This window comes from Geotrypetes seraphini, chromosome 2, assembly GCF_902459505.1.
Source record: "Geotrypetes seraphini chromosome 2, aGeoSer1.1, whole genome shotgun sequence".
NCBI classification, from domain to species: Eukaryota; Metazoa; Chordata; class Amphibia; order Gymnophiona; family Dermophiidae; genus Geotrypetes; species Geotrypetes seraphini.
The window spans coordinates 208,068,124-208,081,995 of NC_047085.1; the positions used below are offsets into that span (position 1 = coordinate 208,068,124).

The 13,872-nt window shown below is 47.6% G+C and overlaps 1 protein-coding gene across 14 annotated transcripts in view; it reads left to right on the forward strand.

Annotated features, from left to right (window-relative positions):
• FAM217A (family with sequence similarity 217 member A) overlaps positions 1 to 13,872 on the forward strand; it is a 166,451-nt gene that overhangs the window by 124,814 nt on the left and 27,765 nt on the right. For 13 of the 14 annotated variants that reach the window (XM_033934797.1, XM_033934798.1, XM_033934801.1 and 10 more), the window contains one exon: positions 3,301 to 3,702. The exons of the other annotated variant lie outside the window; for it this stretch is intronic. In XM_033934797.1, the coding sequence (XP_033790688.1) occupies positions 3,301 to 3,702 (402 nt within the window). The remainder of the gene's footprint in view (positions 1 to 3,300; positions 3,703 to 13,872) is intronic. 14 annotated transcript variants of the gene reach the window in all.

A 13,872-nucleotide genomic window follows, 5' to 3' on the forward strand; every position in this document is an offset into this window, starting at 1 on the left:
AGACCAATGGTCCATCATGCCCAGTAGCCCATTCTCATGGTAGCCAATCCAGGACACTAATACCTGGTCAAAACCCAAAGGGTAGCAACATTCCATGCTACCGATCCAGGGCAAGCAGACACTTCCCCCATGTCTTAATAACAGATTATGGACTTTTCCTCCAGGAATTTGTCCAAATCTTTCTTAAAACCAGCTACACTATCTGCTTTTACCATAACTTCTGGCCACTTCATTTTTAAGTTTAGATCTTTCCTTTCAAACAGAGACCTTGCTAGATGTCAAATACAGCACAAGGTAACTTCACATGGACTTAGCTGTGCAGGAAATGTGAATCTCCTCATACACCCACCATATAGTGCAAAAATGTGCAAAGGTCTGTTTTTTTCTTTCGATCACTACATAGCCTAATGCCACACAAGCAGCACTGTTACAAACATATTCTGTAGGTCAATGCTAAGGATAACAAAGTTTCCTTCCTTGGACCAGAAGGAGATACTGATAAACCACTGGAAGAGATCCCAAAACAACACCCAAAGACCCACTCAGTGTGTGAACCAGTTGAGTGGAGTGGACTAACTGGGGGGTGGAAATGGGCCCGGAGTTTGCTCAGCAGCCCAGACCACCTCTTCCTCTCAACACATTGACACGCTGCCACCACCACCACTAGGAACACCTCACTGGGTAGGCCAGCTATGCTATAAACTTTATAAAACACATTATTATATTTTCTTGTAAAGCACATATTTTAACTGAACTCTCTGACATCCTCAGCCTTTCCATTCACAAAAATAGAAGGAAGAAAAGTTCCCATTTCCTGCTGTCTCATGTCCCCGGCCTATACAATATTTTTTTTCTGCAGACCCTTCAAAAGTCTGACCAAATCCTCGTTTCACTTGCATTATAAAGTACTGAGGATGCCATCTCTCCCCAATCCCAGGTCCTAAAGTCTAAGACAGTAGCGCAAACTAATGCTGCCAGATTCAGGAAAAAAAAATTTGATTCGATTCAGCCTATTGAATTGGTTTTTCAATTCGATTTTCCTGCCCAGTTGGGTGATTTTTTTCAAAACTCCTGGGGTTTTATAGCTTTTTCACCCCCTTTGGCTTCTCCTAATCACACTGGCGCTGTAGTGTAAATAAAATAAAGAAACAAAAAGGACTTTTCCTCTCTCTGTTAAATCCTAGCTCACGTTTACAGTCCAACACCAGCTCTGGCAGGATACACATTTCAAATCTGACATATTATAATCACAAAACAGAAAATAAAATTAATTTTTCTACCTTTTGTTGTCTGGTTATATTTCAAATCTTGTTGGTCCAAGGCTCTGGTTTTCTTCTGATAACTTGGGGTCTCCTTCTTTCTTCTTTCTGCATGCTAACCATCCATCTGCCAACTCTGTCCTCCCTTTCCATTTCCCTTCCCTCCCCAGGAAGTCTGGTATCTTTCCTTTTTTTCATCTCCCTCCACAGATCCACCTTTTCTTAACTACCCTTTCATCCGGCATCTCTCCCTCCTTCCCCACCACCCGAGTCCACCATCTCTCCCTTTCTTTTCCCAATTACCCTCCTATCCAGTATCTCTATCCCTCCTCCACACCATCCCTTGTGTCCAATTTCTCTCCCTTTCTGTTCCTTCCCTCCCTAAATCCCATGGTCCATCATCTCTCTCCCTCTCCTCTATTTTCAGACCCATTATTTCTTCCTCCCCCCCAAAGTTTGGCATATGCACGTCTCTTTGAACACCCCCTTCCCTCCGTGTACTTCTAAACCAGGGTCCCCCCAAAGGCCTGTCCCCCCTTGAAGGCCTGCACCCCCTTGAAGGCCTGTCCCACTTCCTTGAAGGCCTGCCCCCCCTTGTAGGCCTGTCCCCCCTTGAGGCCTGCACCCCCCCGAAGGCCTGAACCCCCCCTTGTAGGCCTGTCCCCCACTTGTAGGCCTGCCTTCCTGTCCCCCCCTTGAAGGCCTGTCCCCCCCCTTGAAGGTCTGCACCCCCCCCGAAGGCCTGCACCCCCTGAAGGCCTGTCCCCCCTTGAAGGCCTGCACCCCCCGAAGGCCTGAACCCCCCCAAAGGCCTGCACCCCCCTTGAAGGCCTGTCCCACCCCCTTGTAGGCCTGTCCCCCCCTTGAAGGCCTGCCCCCCCCCCCTTGAAGGCCTGTCCCCCCCTTGAAGGCCTGCACCCCCCCCGAAGGCTTGCACCCCCCCAAGGCCTGTTCCCCCTTGAAGGCCTGTCCCACCCCCTTGTAGACCTGTCCCTCCCCTTGAAGGCCTGCCTGCCCCCCTTGAAGGCCTGTCCCTCCCCCTTAAAGGTCTGCACACACCCCCAAAGGCCTGTCCCCCCCTTGAAGGCCTGCCTGTCCCCCCCTTGAAGGCCTGTCCCCCCTTGAAGGCCTTCCTGCCTGTCTGTCACCCCCCTCCTCCTTGAAAGCCTGCCTGCCTGCCCGCCCGCCCCACCACGAAGGACCGCTCGCCCCCTGGCCTCCCCGCACCACTATGAAGCAGCACTACCTATGCTCCCGGCCTTGCCGTTCAGTCCCCCCCCACCACCCCCGAAGGACTGCTCGCCCCACTGACCTTCCTGCACCACCTATGAAGCAGCCGCAGCAGGATCCCGACGTCAGCGATCTCTGCGCTGCTTAGGCGCTGCTTCCTGCACCGCGTTCCCGCCCTCCTCTGACATCAGAGGAGGGGCGGGACTGCGGCGCAGGAAGCAGCGCCCAAGCAGCTCAGGTATCGCTGAAGTCGCGATCCTGCTGCGGGCTGCTTCACAGGTGGTGCAGGAAGGTCAGTGGGGCGAGCGGTCCTTCGGGGGTGGTGGGGGGGAAATGAACGGCAAGGCCGGGAACACCCCCTCATGGCTGGCACCCGGGGCGGACCGCCCCTCCCGCCCCCCCCTTAGTACGCCACTGCCAGAGAGAGAGACAGACAGAAAGACAGAGAGACAAAGGGGGCCAGGGAGAGAGACGGAAAGAAAGACAGAAAGAAAGGAAGAAAGAGACAGGGGCAGGGAGAGAGACAGAAAGAAAGACAGCGAGAGGGAGAGAGAAAGAAAGGAAGAAAGAGACGGGCAGGGAGAGAGACAGAAAGAAAAACAGACAGACATATATTCTAGCACCCGTTAATGTAACGGGCTTAAACACTAGTTGCATGATATTAACATACTGATTCGTTCCAAGCTCACCTCTATTGTAACAGGGGTGTCAGTGAATGAGTTCAGCTTTTGTGTCTCAGTCTGTTGGTTTGTTAAATATTGAAGCAAATCTGCTTGAAGTTGTTAACCCATTAATTTCCTACTCCCAACAGGGACTGTCTAGGGTCTCCCCGCAATTCTTCTGCCATCTGTAGAGCTGTTTTCCGGGATTCAGCTCCTACCTTCCACATCACACTCTCCCCATCCACAAGCTCGGACTTCTCTGCAAGTGAAAGCTTCATTTCCTCACATCTTGCAGGACTCCCATCGCTGACATCAGGCAGCACCCCAGACATTGTCACATCGCCACTGACTCTCACTGCTGGCTCTGGAGTAGGGAAGTGCTGCTTGGGGGTGAGAGTAACTTCCAGGTCAGAGGTTGGCAGAAGCTCTCTTTCTCTTGATACTGGACCCAATCAACACTCACTTGATGCACCAGGACGGTCTACATCAGCAAAGCGAATGTCCTGGTCATCCATTGGAATGCGCAAAGATGAAACAGGAGTCTTAGAAGGGTAAGCCTAGACTTTCTTTTTATGTTTATCCATATGAGGCAGCAGGAAACATGAATAAGAAAGTCTCTCAACAGGGTGTTGCAGAGCAAGCTAAAGCATACCCATCTTTAATTCCCATCATAAATCGTTTATTCACTAATTTCAGTTTCTAATTCGAGAAACTGAAGAAAAGCATTTTTAGGTATCTGAGCAGCAGTGGCCACTTCCTTTATGGCAAAGCAACCAAATAAAAAGAGGCAAATGAGATGTCAAAAATCAACCAGTTACTTTATTAATGCAAAAGGTCACATAAGATCTATAAAGTCTATGACATAATGTCCAACTTGGTAAAAGGATCTCTGAGAGAATCCCAAGTCTATAACAGGTCAATCTTGGTAGCTGAAATCCTACATTTATAAAGATGACATTACAATTGTCATCCCCATCTCCTCATTGTCACATGAAACAGAACAGCACATCTCATCAGTACTCACCATGGTCGAACATTGGACCACCCGGTTCAAACTAAAACTAAATCCAGAAAAGACTAAACTCTTCCTTGCAAGTCCCAACCACAAATTAACGACCACCACCCTACAACTCAGCGGTCTAACTTCCCCTATTAATCCCACCATCAAAATCCTTGGAGTCATCCTAGACCGCTGCCTGACCTTCAAAGACCACACCAACGCTCAGGTCAAAAAATGCTTTTACACCCTCTGGAAACTCCGTACCATCAAACATTACTTTGACTTCCCCTCCTTTAGACTGCTGGTCCAATCCCTAATCTTAAGCACCCTGGATTACTGTAATATCATATATTTGGGCTCCTACAAGAAAACCATCAAACGTCTGAGACTCATACAAAACACCGCCGTCCGCCTAATCTATGGCCTCAAAAAGGCAGACCATATTAGCCCTTACTACAGAAAACTTCACTGGTTGCCAATAGAAGCGAGAGTCATCTTCAAATTCGCCTGCCTCTGCTACAAAACTTTAACTGGCTTGTCCCCGATATATCTGTCTCACCACTTTGCGTTCCCAGGCACCAATCGCACGCGCAATGTCTATCTGTTTACCTACCCATCCCCAAAGGGATGCACCTACAAAAGATTCCTTAATAGAACTCTCTCATTCCAAGCTGGCAGATGGACAGATTGCCTGACCACCATCTCATCTGCCCCATCTTACTCATTCTTCAGGAAATCTCTCAAATCTTACCTCTATGATAAATTTCTCGAACCCCTCCCCTCCAAATAACCAAACTCTACCACCTCTCTCCCCCCCCCTGATTTCTCCTTTCCTCCCCCTCAATCCAATACTTCCATCCTTTCTACTTACCCCTCCCCCCTCGGCACCCTCCCGTAATTGATACTGGTTGCATTCTTCTTGCCATTCACCACTCTGTAGCCTCGCTATATATGTAACTATCTTTGCATAGTAAACCACTTCAACCGCATTATACAGTCTCTTGCATTGTATCTTGCTCTATAAGTCTCTCATACTGTATTTTTCACTGTATAAATATCCCTGCTGTATATGTACAGTCTCTAGCATTGTAAATTTGCTTTGTATTTTCGCTGTATAAACACCTATGCTGAATATGTACAGTCCCCTGCATTGTAAACTGCCCTCAACTGCATAGTACATTCCCTTACATTGTATCTTCGCTGTATATGTACAGTCTCATGCATTGTAAACTGCTCTGAACTGTTTGTGGTATTGTGGTATACAAAAATAAAGTTATTATTATTAAAAGATCTCCTAGATTGTCGCAACTAGGATCCCAGTTTCAGCATCCATAGATGCCTTTTTCCAGGGGATAAAAACACTGCTGTGGATGATTAAAGCTCAAGTAGACAAGCGATTTGTATGTAAGCTTGTCTACTTGAGCTTTAATCATCCACAGCAGTGTTTTTATCCCCTGAAAAAGGCATCTATGGATGCTGAAACTGGGATCCTAGTTGGGACAATCTAGGATATGGGTGTCAAATGTCCTTGAGGGCTGCAATCTAGTCGGGTTTTCAGGATTTCCCCAATGAATATGCATGAGATCTATTTGCATGCACTGCTTTCAATGTATGCTAATAGATCTCATGCATAATCATGGAGGAATCCTGAAAAACCGACTGGATTGCGGCCCTCGAGGACTGACATTTGACACCCCTGATCTAGGAGATCTTTTACCAAAATTGACCTTCTGTTATAGACTTGGGATTCTCTCGGAGATCCTTTTACCAAGTTGGACATTGTTATAGACTTTATAGATCTTATGTGACCTTTTGACCTTTTGCATTAATAAAGTGACTGATTTTTGACATCTCATTTGCCTCTCTTTGGTTGCATTGCTATATTTTTGAGGCAAATTTCTTCTTTCCCCTTCTGGTTTGCCTGTTGCGCTTCCTTTATGGCACATGCCTGTCATTCTGGCCTGTGCATTAAGTCCTCTATGGAGGTGCATGCCTGTCCTGCGCTGGTGATGGTTGGTGTGGATTAAGTGCCTGACGCCCTTTATGATCTTATTCGCGTTTAGTACATTCTCTGCTGGTGCAGTGTCTGCACGCTGAACTCTTTGGATCTGTCTTTGGGCTGGGGACGCTGCCTCAAGGGTCTCCTTATGCAGATGTCTTTTCAAGGGCCAGCTTCTTGTTGGTACAGGTCTAATGACCTCTATACAGGTGTTGACGAGCGCCACCCTAAGTCTCTCCCTGTGAAAAAGTTTCAATTGACATTGGGAGGGGGACGTAGTGCTCTTCGTTCCTCCCACAGATGTTGTCAGGGATCCATAGGTTTTCCTTCCAGAGACATTTCAAGGGCTACACACATGTTAACAGTACCAATTCCACGTGTCCTCAGGCCTCAGGTTCCTGTGCAGTGGCTATGCCTAAAAAGCCCCAATGATGCCAGGGTTTAGGGGTGGCTTCCTCGTTTTATCGGAAGTGGACTTGACTTTCATCGGACATTAGTTAGTCCTCCTTTGTCTGCCTCCGGCTTTGTTTCTGGACTCCAGCAAGTTGACCGGAATGGAGTCCAGGGTCCGTGATACTCTATAACGCCTCTTAGATATCAGGACACTGGAACCTGTTCCAAAACATAAAACAGGCTTTGGCAGATACTCCTTATACTTCATTGTATTCCAGGGCAGGTCAGAGGATTGGAGACCCATTCTGGATCTGAAGTTTGCCACTCGCTTCTTGTGGATTCCTCCTATCCGAATGGTAACGGTGCACGGTGATAGCTGCTTTCTCTCCAGGAGAGTTTCTAGCATCCTTGGCTCTCATAGAGGTTTTCATCCATATTTCAATCTACCCGGAGCATCACCGGTTTCTGCGTTTTCCATATTCTGCAACAGCATTTCCAATTCACAGCTCTGCCCTTGGGTCTCGCAATAGCGCCCCCACTTTTGCCAAGGAGATGGTAGTTGTTGCAGCTTTCCGCCAGCAGAGGGTCCAAGTCCACCCTTCCTGGGATACTTGGTTGATCTGGTCTACGTCTTGTTGGGAGTACAAAAGTGCGGTGGAGACAGTAGTGTCTGCTGCAGACGTTCACAAGTTCAAGAAGAGATGCTTGGCATCCTCCCAGTCCCTGGAGTTTTTGGGCCTTCTCTTTTGTATCCAGAAAGGGTTGCATATTTCTTCTCAAGGCACGTAGACAGATCCTTCAACAACAGAACAGAATTCTCCTGGACCATTCTGCTCCCTTGGCCTGGTTTTATATGCTTGGGGTCTTGGGCAGCCTCCTTGGAGGTGATCCCCTGGGCCAGAGCGCCCATGCACCCTTTGCAGGAGCCCTCCTATATTAGTGGTCTCTGCAGAGTTTTCCCCTTCAGATGCCACTCCTTTGGATGGTGCCAGCTATCAGCACCTTGAGCTGGTGGCTTCAGGGGGAGGCTCTCTGCCAGGGAGGGCTTCTTTGGATTTCCAAGTGGATGACTCTTATGATGAATGCCAGCCTGTTGGGCTGCGGGCTCACTATGGGACCCGCTTCATTCAGAGGCAGTGGATTCCTGGTCTGAAACATTGGTTGATCAATCATCTGGAGCTTCGGGCAATTCAGCTGACACTACTCACTCTCCAGCTTCTCTGAAAGGACCAGCGGTACAAGTTTCTCCAACAACACCACAGCGATGGCGTAAGTACATCATGAAGGGGCTCTAGTTCTCTCTCTATTTTGGGCCAGAAGGATCATATCCCTTCCACTGGATGGAAGCACATCTTCTGTCTTTTTAGCAACCTATGTGGCTGTTGCTGACAATGTTCAAGCAGACTTCTTCAGCCAACAGATTCTGAACCCAGAAGCATGGTCCCTCTCGTTGGAAGCGTTCTGTCTGATTGTACAGCACTGGGGTCAGCCCCAGAGGGACTTGTTGGCTTTGGCAGTGAACTTAGCCGGGCGCTTTTTCGATCGATGAACAGCGAGGAATCTAGGGCTTGGGCCTGATGCTTTGGTTTGGCCTTGGCTGGTTCACGAGCTCCTGTATGATGTTCCCTCAGTGACCTTTGGTTGGTCGGGTCCTCTGCCAGATAGCAACGCATCCTGGCCTGGTGATTCTTGTAGCTTCAGACTGGCCTCGTTGCCCATGGTATGCCGATCTCGTCCATCTTCCGTGGGACGAGAGTCTCTGGCCCCTCTCCATCAATAGTTAGGAACTAGTTCCCATGAAGAACCTATGGTACTTTGGTCTTACGTCATGGCCCTTGAGTGCTCAGTTATAATGAAGCGCAGTTTTTCAGATGTAATTATTTCGGCATTTTTACGCTCGATGAAATCCTCTACTATGGCGTCTTATGCCAAAGCCTGGAAGGCTTTCCAACAGTGGTGTGCTAAGAATCACATGGAGCCTGAGAGGACTCCCTTTATTTATTAGATTTTTAATGAAATGTAAAGCATACGCTTAACAGAAATTTAAGAAAAAATTTACAACCAAACAATAAGGAAACTAATATCACTTAATTACAGTCCTCAAACTTTAAGGAAAGGAGCAAGAACAAAACTCTCCCAGGTTAAGAGATCAATACACAAGCTTTAAGGAAATAAAGCATTAAACTTTGACTAATAAATCTGACACAATATACTCTGGACTTCCCTAAGGTGCAAACAAAATCCCCTTCCCTTACAGAAAAAAAACGAAGCTGTTCTGGCTCATAAAACATGTGGAGGGGCATAATAAAAAAAAAGTCTAAGTCCCCTTTTGGCCTAAGGCCTTAAACGTTGAAAGTAGAAGCAGGGAAAATGTCCATTATCAAAAAAAAACATCCAAAAGGAGGTGTTTTTTTTTTTTTATAATGGCCTGCCTCTACGTTCAGCTGTTTAAATGCTCAGACCACCACTACGTCTACACTAACAACATATAATCAACCTAAAAAAAAGCCTAACTCCCAAATGTCCAAAACAAGAGCTTATAGGCGAAGGAGGAGCCAGTCCTTCGCCTAAAGCTGGATTCTGTAACCGGTATCTGTCAATAACACCGGTTACAGAATCCCCCCCCCCTTTAAACGATTGGGGCAGGAGGGAGCCCAAGCCCTCCTGTTCGGCGACACCCTGAACCCCCGACAGCATCGGGGCAAGAGGAAACCCAAGCCCTCTTGCTCCGCCAGCCCCGAACGTCCCCGCCAGCATCGGGGCAAGAGGGAGCCCAAGTCCTCTTGCCCTGCCAGCCCCATACATCCCGACAGCTTCAGGGCAAGAGGGAGCCAAGCTCTCTTGCCCCGGCGATCCCCAACCCCCCCTCCCCCCCGCTGATTACTATATGGACAGGAGGGAGCCCAAGCCCTCCTGGACCCGATCCCCCCCTACAAGATTGGGCAGGAGGGAGCTCAACTCCTGCCCAAGCGAAGCCACTACCCCCCCACACTAAAATACGGGCAGGAGGGATCCCAGGCCTTCCTACCCTCGACGCACTCCCCCACTGACCCCTTGATCCCCCAATCCCCCTTCCTACCTTTAAATCGTTGGACGGACGGTGCCAAGCCCGTCCATCCTGCAGGCCAGCCATCCGTTGAATGGCTGGCCTTAGGGCCTAATTGGCCCAGGCGGCTCACATCCCGCCCACAGGTGGGGCTTGAGGTGCCTGGGCCAACTGGAATTGGCCCAGTAGCCTTAGGCCCCTCCTGTGGGCGGGGACTTAAGCATATTGGCCGGGTTGTGCCTTGTGCCTAAGGCTGGCCTGCTGGACGGATGGACTTGGCACCCATCCATCCGGCCAACGATTTAAAGGTAGGAGGGGGGATTGAGGGTGGGGGGATCGAGGAGTCAGCGGGGGGGGGGGGTGTCGAAAGCAGGAGGGCCTGGGATCCCTCTTGCCCGTATTATAGTGGAGGGGGGTAGTGGCTTTGCCTGGGCAGGAGTTGAGCTCCCTCCTTCCCTATCTTGTAGGAGGGGTCGTGGCCAGGAGGACTTGGGCTCCCTCCTGGCCATATCGTAATCAGCGGGGAGGGAGGGGGTGTTGGGGATCGCCGGGGCAAGAGGGCTTGGGCTCGCTCCTGCCCGATCGTAATTGCCTGGGGAGGGCTGATCGCTGTAGGAGAGATGGCTCATCTCTCCTGCCGCAATGGTGATCGCCCACCCCCCTCTGAACCGTGGCACTTCGGGGTGAGGATCGCCGGCAGGGGAGATGCCCTGCCGTGATGCTCACTCCGAAGTGCCGCGGTTCAGAGGGGGGTGGGTGAACACCATCGTAGCAGGAGAAATGAGCCATCTCTCCTGCAGCGAACGTTGCAGTAGGGGGTAGGCAGGTTGCTGGGGCCGCTGAGCTGCAGCGATCAGCTCAGCGGCCCCTTTTTGGCATTTATACCTGTTTTGACTTGGTCTAAGGCACTTATACCTGTTTTGACTTGGTATAAGTGCAGTCTAGGCAACCTGCCTAAAGTTTTGGTTATACCTGCTGCACACTTAATTCTAGGTCGGCCCACCGCCCACCCTTTCCCCTCCTCTAAAAATGCCTCTTTTCGCTCTGCATTTAGAGGCAGGGGAAAGGCCTAAGCTGGTTTTAGATACGTCTAAAACCAGCTTAGATTATGGGTACTTGGACAATCAGGCTTTTTGATCATCCAAGTACCCATTTAAGCCACTTTTTAGACGTTTTTTTTTTTTTATTATGAGCCCTATACTTAATATCTTGATACAAAATAAAGCATTTGCAGGGAAATATTAATTGAAAAGTAGCACCTAAAGAGATGACTTTATCAAGATATGTTAGAAATTCTCTTCTTGTTAGCAGATGGGCAGACTAGATGGGCCATTTGGTCTTTATCTGCCATCATGGGTTTTTTTTATTATTATTAAATTTTCACATCAATTCACAAGAATAATCTTGTTCCATGCAACACAGGGAAGGAAACAATTTTTACCAATTAAACAAACTTGTCAAAATGCAGAAATATGGCTTATTTCTTTCTTAGACCACAATTATAGGAGGTATAGTATTCCCTTATTTATGGAGATAATTTAAAATAATAATAATTCAAAGGAAAAGGCTTAGTGTGAAACGGTTACCATCTAACTAATACCGTAGTCCATTCCTTAATCAGTCCTTAATGATCTTTTTGACCTTCAGAAACTCCCTCAAGTAGTCTGGAGAAAAGAAAATGTATTTAATTCCCAAATATCTCAACAGACATTTACAGGGATAAGTTAAGAGAAATGTGACCCCCAATTTAAGAGTCTCTTGACGCAAGGAAAGGAAATCTTTTCTTCGCTCTTGAGTAACTTTGGAAACATCTGGGTACATCCAAATGTGTTGTTCTCCAAATAATTTTTGAGAATTCTTAAAGTATAATCTTAGAATCATATTTAAGTCTTGCTCAAAAACAAAAGATATTAGAACAGTAGCTCTTTCAGTCTCTAAATTCAAAATTTGTTCCAAAAGAGCAGTAACATTCTCAAATTCAGTCTGATTCTCTCCTCAGTTGTTTTACCGATTTAAGTTTCCAGGCGTTGAAGGAGTGACCAAATGTTTCTATGGGTCCATTTAGCTACATCAGGAAAAATATAAATTTTTTCTCCAAGATAAGAGACCTGTTTCATGCTATAATATAATCTCAGTCGAATCCTTATTCTGGTGAAAAACAAAAGATACAATTAATGTAGCTCTCCCAAGTAATTCAACCTCTGATGACTCCAGTACCGCAGATATCTCCTGTTGAGAGAGACTTCATTTCTTTTAGAGTTCTTTTCAAATAGTAAATTTTTTGTAATGGTGGTACATTTACTTCTGGGATTTTTAAGGTGGAAATCAGAAAATCCTTGAAGATCTCTCTTGCTGTTTGATAAGAGAGGACTCCCTTTTCATTAGTCCTGGTTTTCTTCAGGTGGGCCTAGAAATAAGTTTATCAGTGGCCTCCCTTAGAATTCAGGTTGCAGATCTTTCATGTTTTAGAGTGCACAGAGGTGCTAGTTCACTTACTGCTCATCCAGCTGTTCCAGATTTCTGGGAGGAGCACTTCGTTTGCAACCTCCCTTGCGTCTTCTTTTCCCTTCGTGGAATCTTAACATCATTCTGCAGGGCCTTGGAGAGGTTCCATTTGAACCACTGAAGGATGCTTCTCTCTTGGATTAGATAGTCAAGAGTGTCTTTCTGGTCGCAGTTGGCTTGATGTGTTTTGTTTTGTTTTTTTGGTGTTTCAGGCTCTTTCGTGCAGGGCATATTTATCTGTTTTCAAGACGCTGGAGTTTTCTCTGTACTGTACCTTCCTTCCTTTCTACCGAAAGTGATTTTTGCCTTCCATGTCAACCAGGAAATTCATTTGTCTGCTTTTCCTTCTGCAGGCTCGGAGTGAAAGGATCAGACCTTGCGTAAGTTGGCTGTCAGCAGTCTTGCTCCATTGTTTGGAGAGGACTAATGATTTCTGGCTATCTGATTACCTATTTGTCCTGACTGCTGTGCCTTGCCATGGTCGGCCAATGGTCAAGGCTTTGATCTCTTGATGGATTCGAATGGCCATTTCTGCAATTTCCATCACCTGTGGCAAGCAGCCGCTGATTTCGCTTACAGCCCACTTGACTGGAAGTGTGGCTGCGTTGTAGGTGGAGTCTCATGCGATTCATCTTGATGTACTTTGCAGGGCAACTACTTGGTCTTCTTTTCATGCTTTTATCCAGTTTTTACCGAGTGGATGTGATGGCTCATTCTGATGCTGCTTTTTGGGACCTCGGTGTTAAGGGCAGACTCTTCTGTCCCTCTCTAGAAGTTACTATTGCTTTAATATGTCACCTAGCATATGAAATCGAAAGGGACGTAACGGAATGGAAGATTAGATTTATACCTTCAATAATCTTCTTTCTGTTAGTCCCTGTAGGATTCTATATGACCCGCCCTCTCTGTGTACACTGAGTCGTTTGGAATAGCCTGCTTCTATCTGCCTTGATGGTTCTCTTTACAGGCTTGCATACTTTCCAGCCAGTTGACAGATCCTGTGGAGCGTTTTCTGTGAGTACACGCATTAGCGAAGGCCTTTCGTGGGGTGCTCGTTGCACCCAGCAGGTTAGTTCTACATTGTTCCTCAATGCTAATTTGAGCCATTTAGGGCCTTCGGCTACTTCCACTGCATCCCAAGATGCATTTAAGAGGGGGAAGCTGTCATTTTCAGCACGTGACCATTTAGGCAAGAGGGAGTGGGCTTCGCTCCTGCCATTTTCTCATCCGAAGGTACAGAGGTTCCAGGGATGGGAGGGGGGGAAGATGTTGGGGGAGGTCTGGGATGTCAGGGGAGAGAGGTGTAGGGTTCCACGGCTCAGCTGATCCTGGCAGGGGGAATCCCCATCAGCTGAGCCACCAGGAAGCCCTAAAACCGGCTCAACTGATGAGGATTCCTCTGCTATGATCAGCTGATGTGAAGCCTACATGTTTTGGGTTTTTTTTCACTCTTTGGGTGGTGAGAGGGGGTCATGACCACTGGGGGGGAGTAAGGGGAGTCATGATTTAAATCTTCCAGTGGTCTTGTCAGTTTGGGCACCTTTGTGGAACTTAGACGCAACTCAAATAGGTCTAACTGCTGGCGTCTTAAGTTCCTTCTAGGAAAGCTTTGATTATGGCTGCAGTACATCCAGGTTGAAGCCCGTCTGATTCCCACTCATAACACACTTCCCAACATGTCCCTTTGATCTCTTGGTGCACAGCAGCTTAGAAGTGCTGCTGCATGTCCAGAAAGTTGGTTTTGATTATCGGCACTTGGACATCCCAGCTATTAGGAC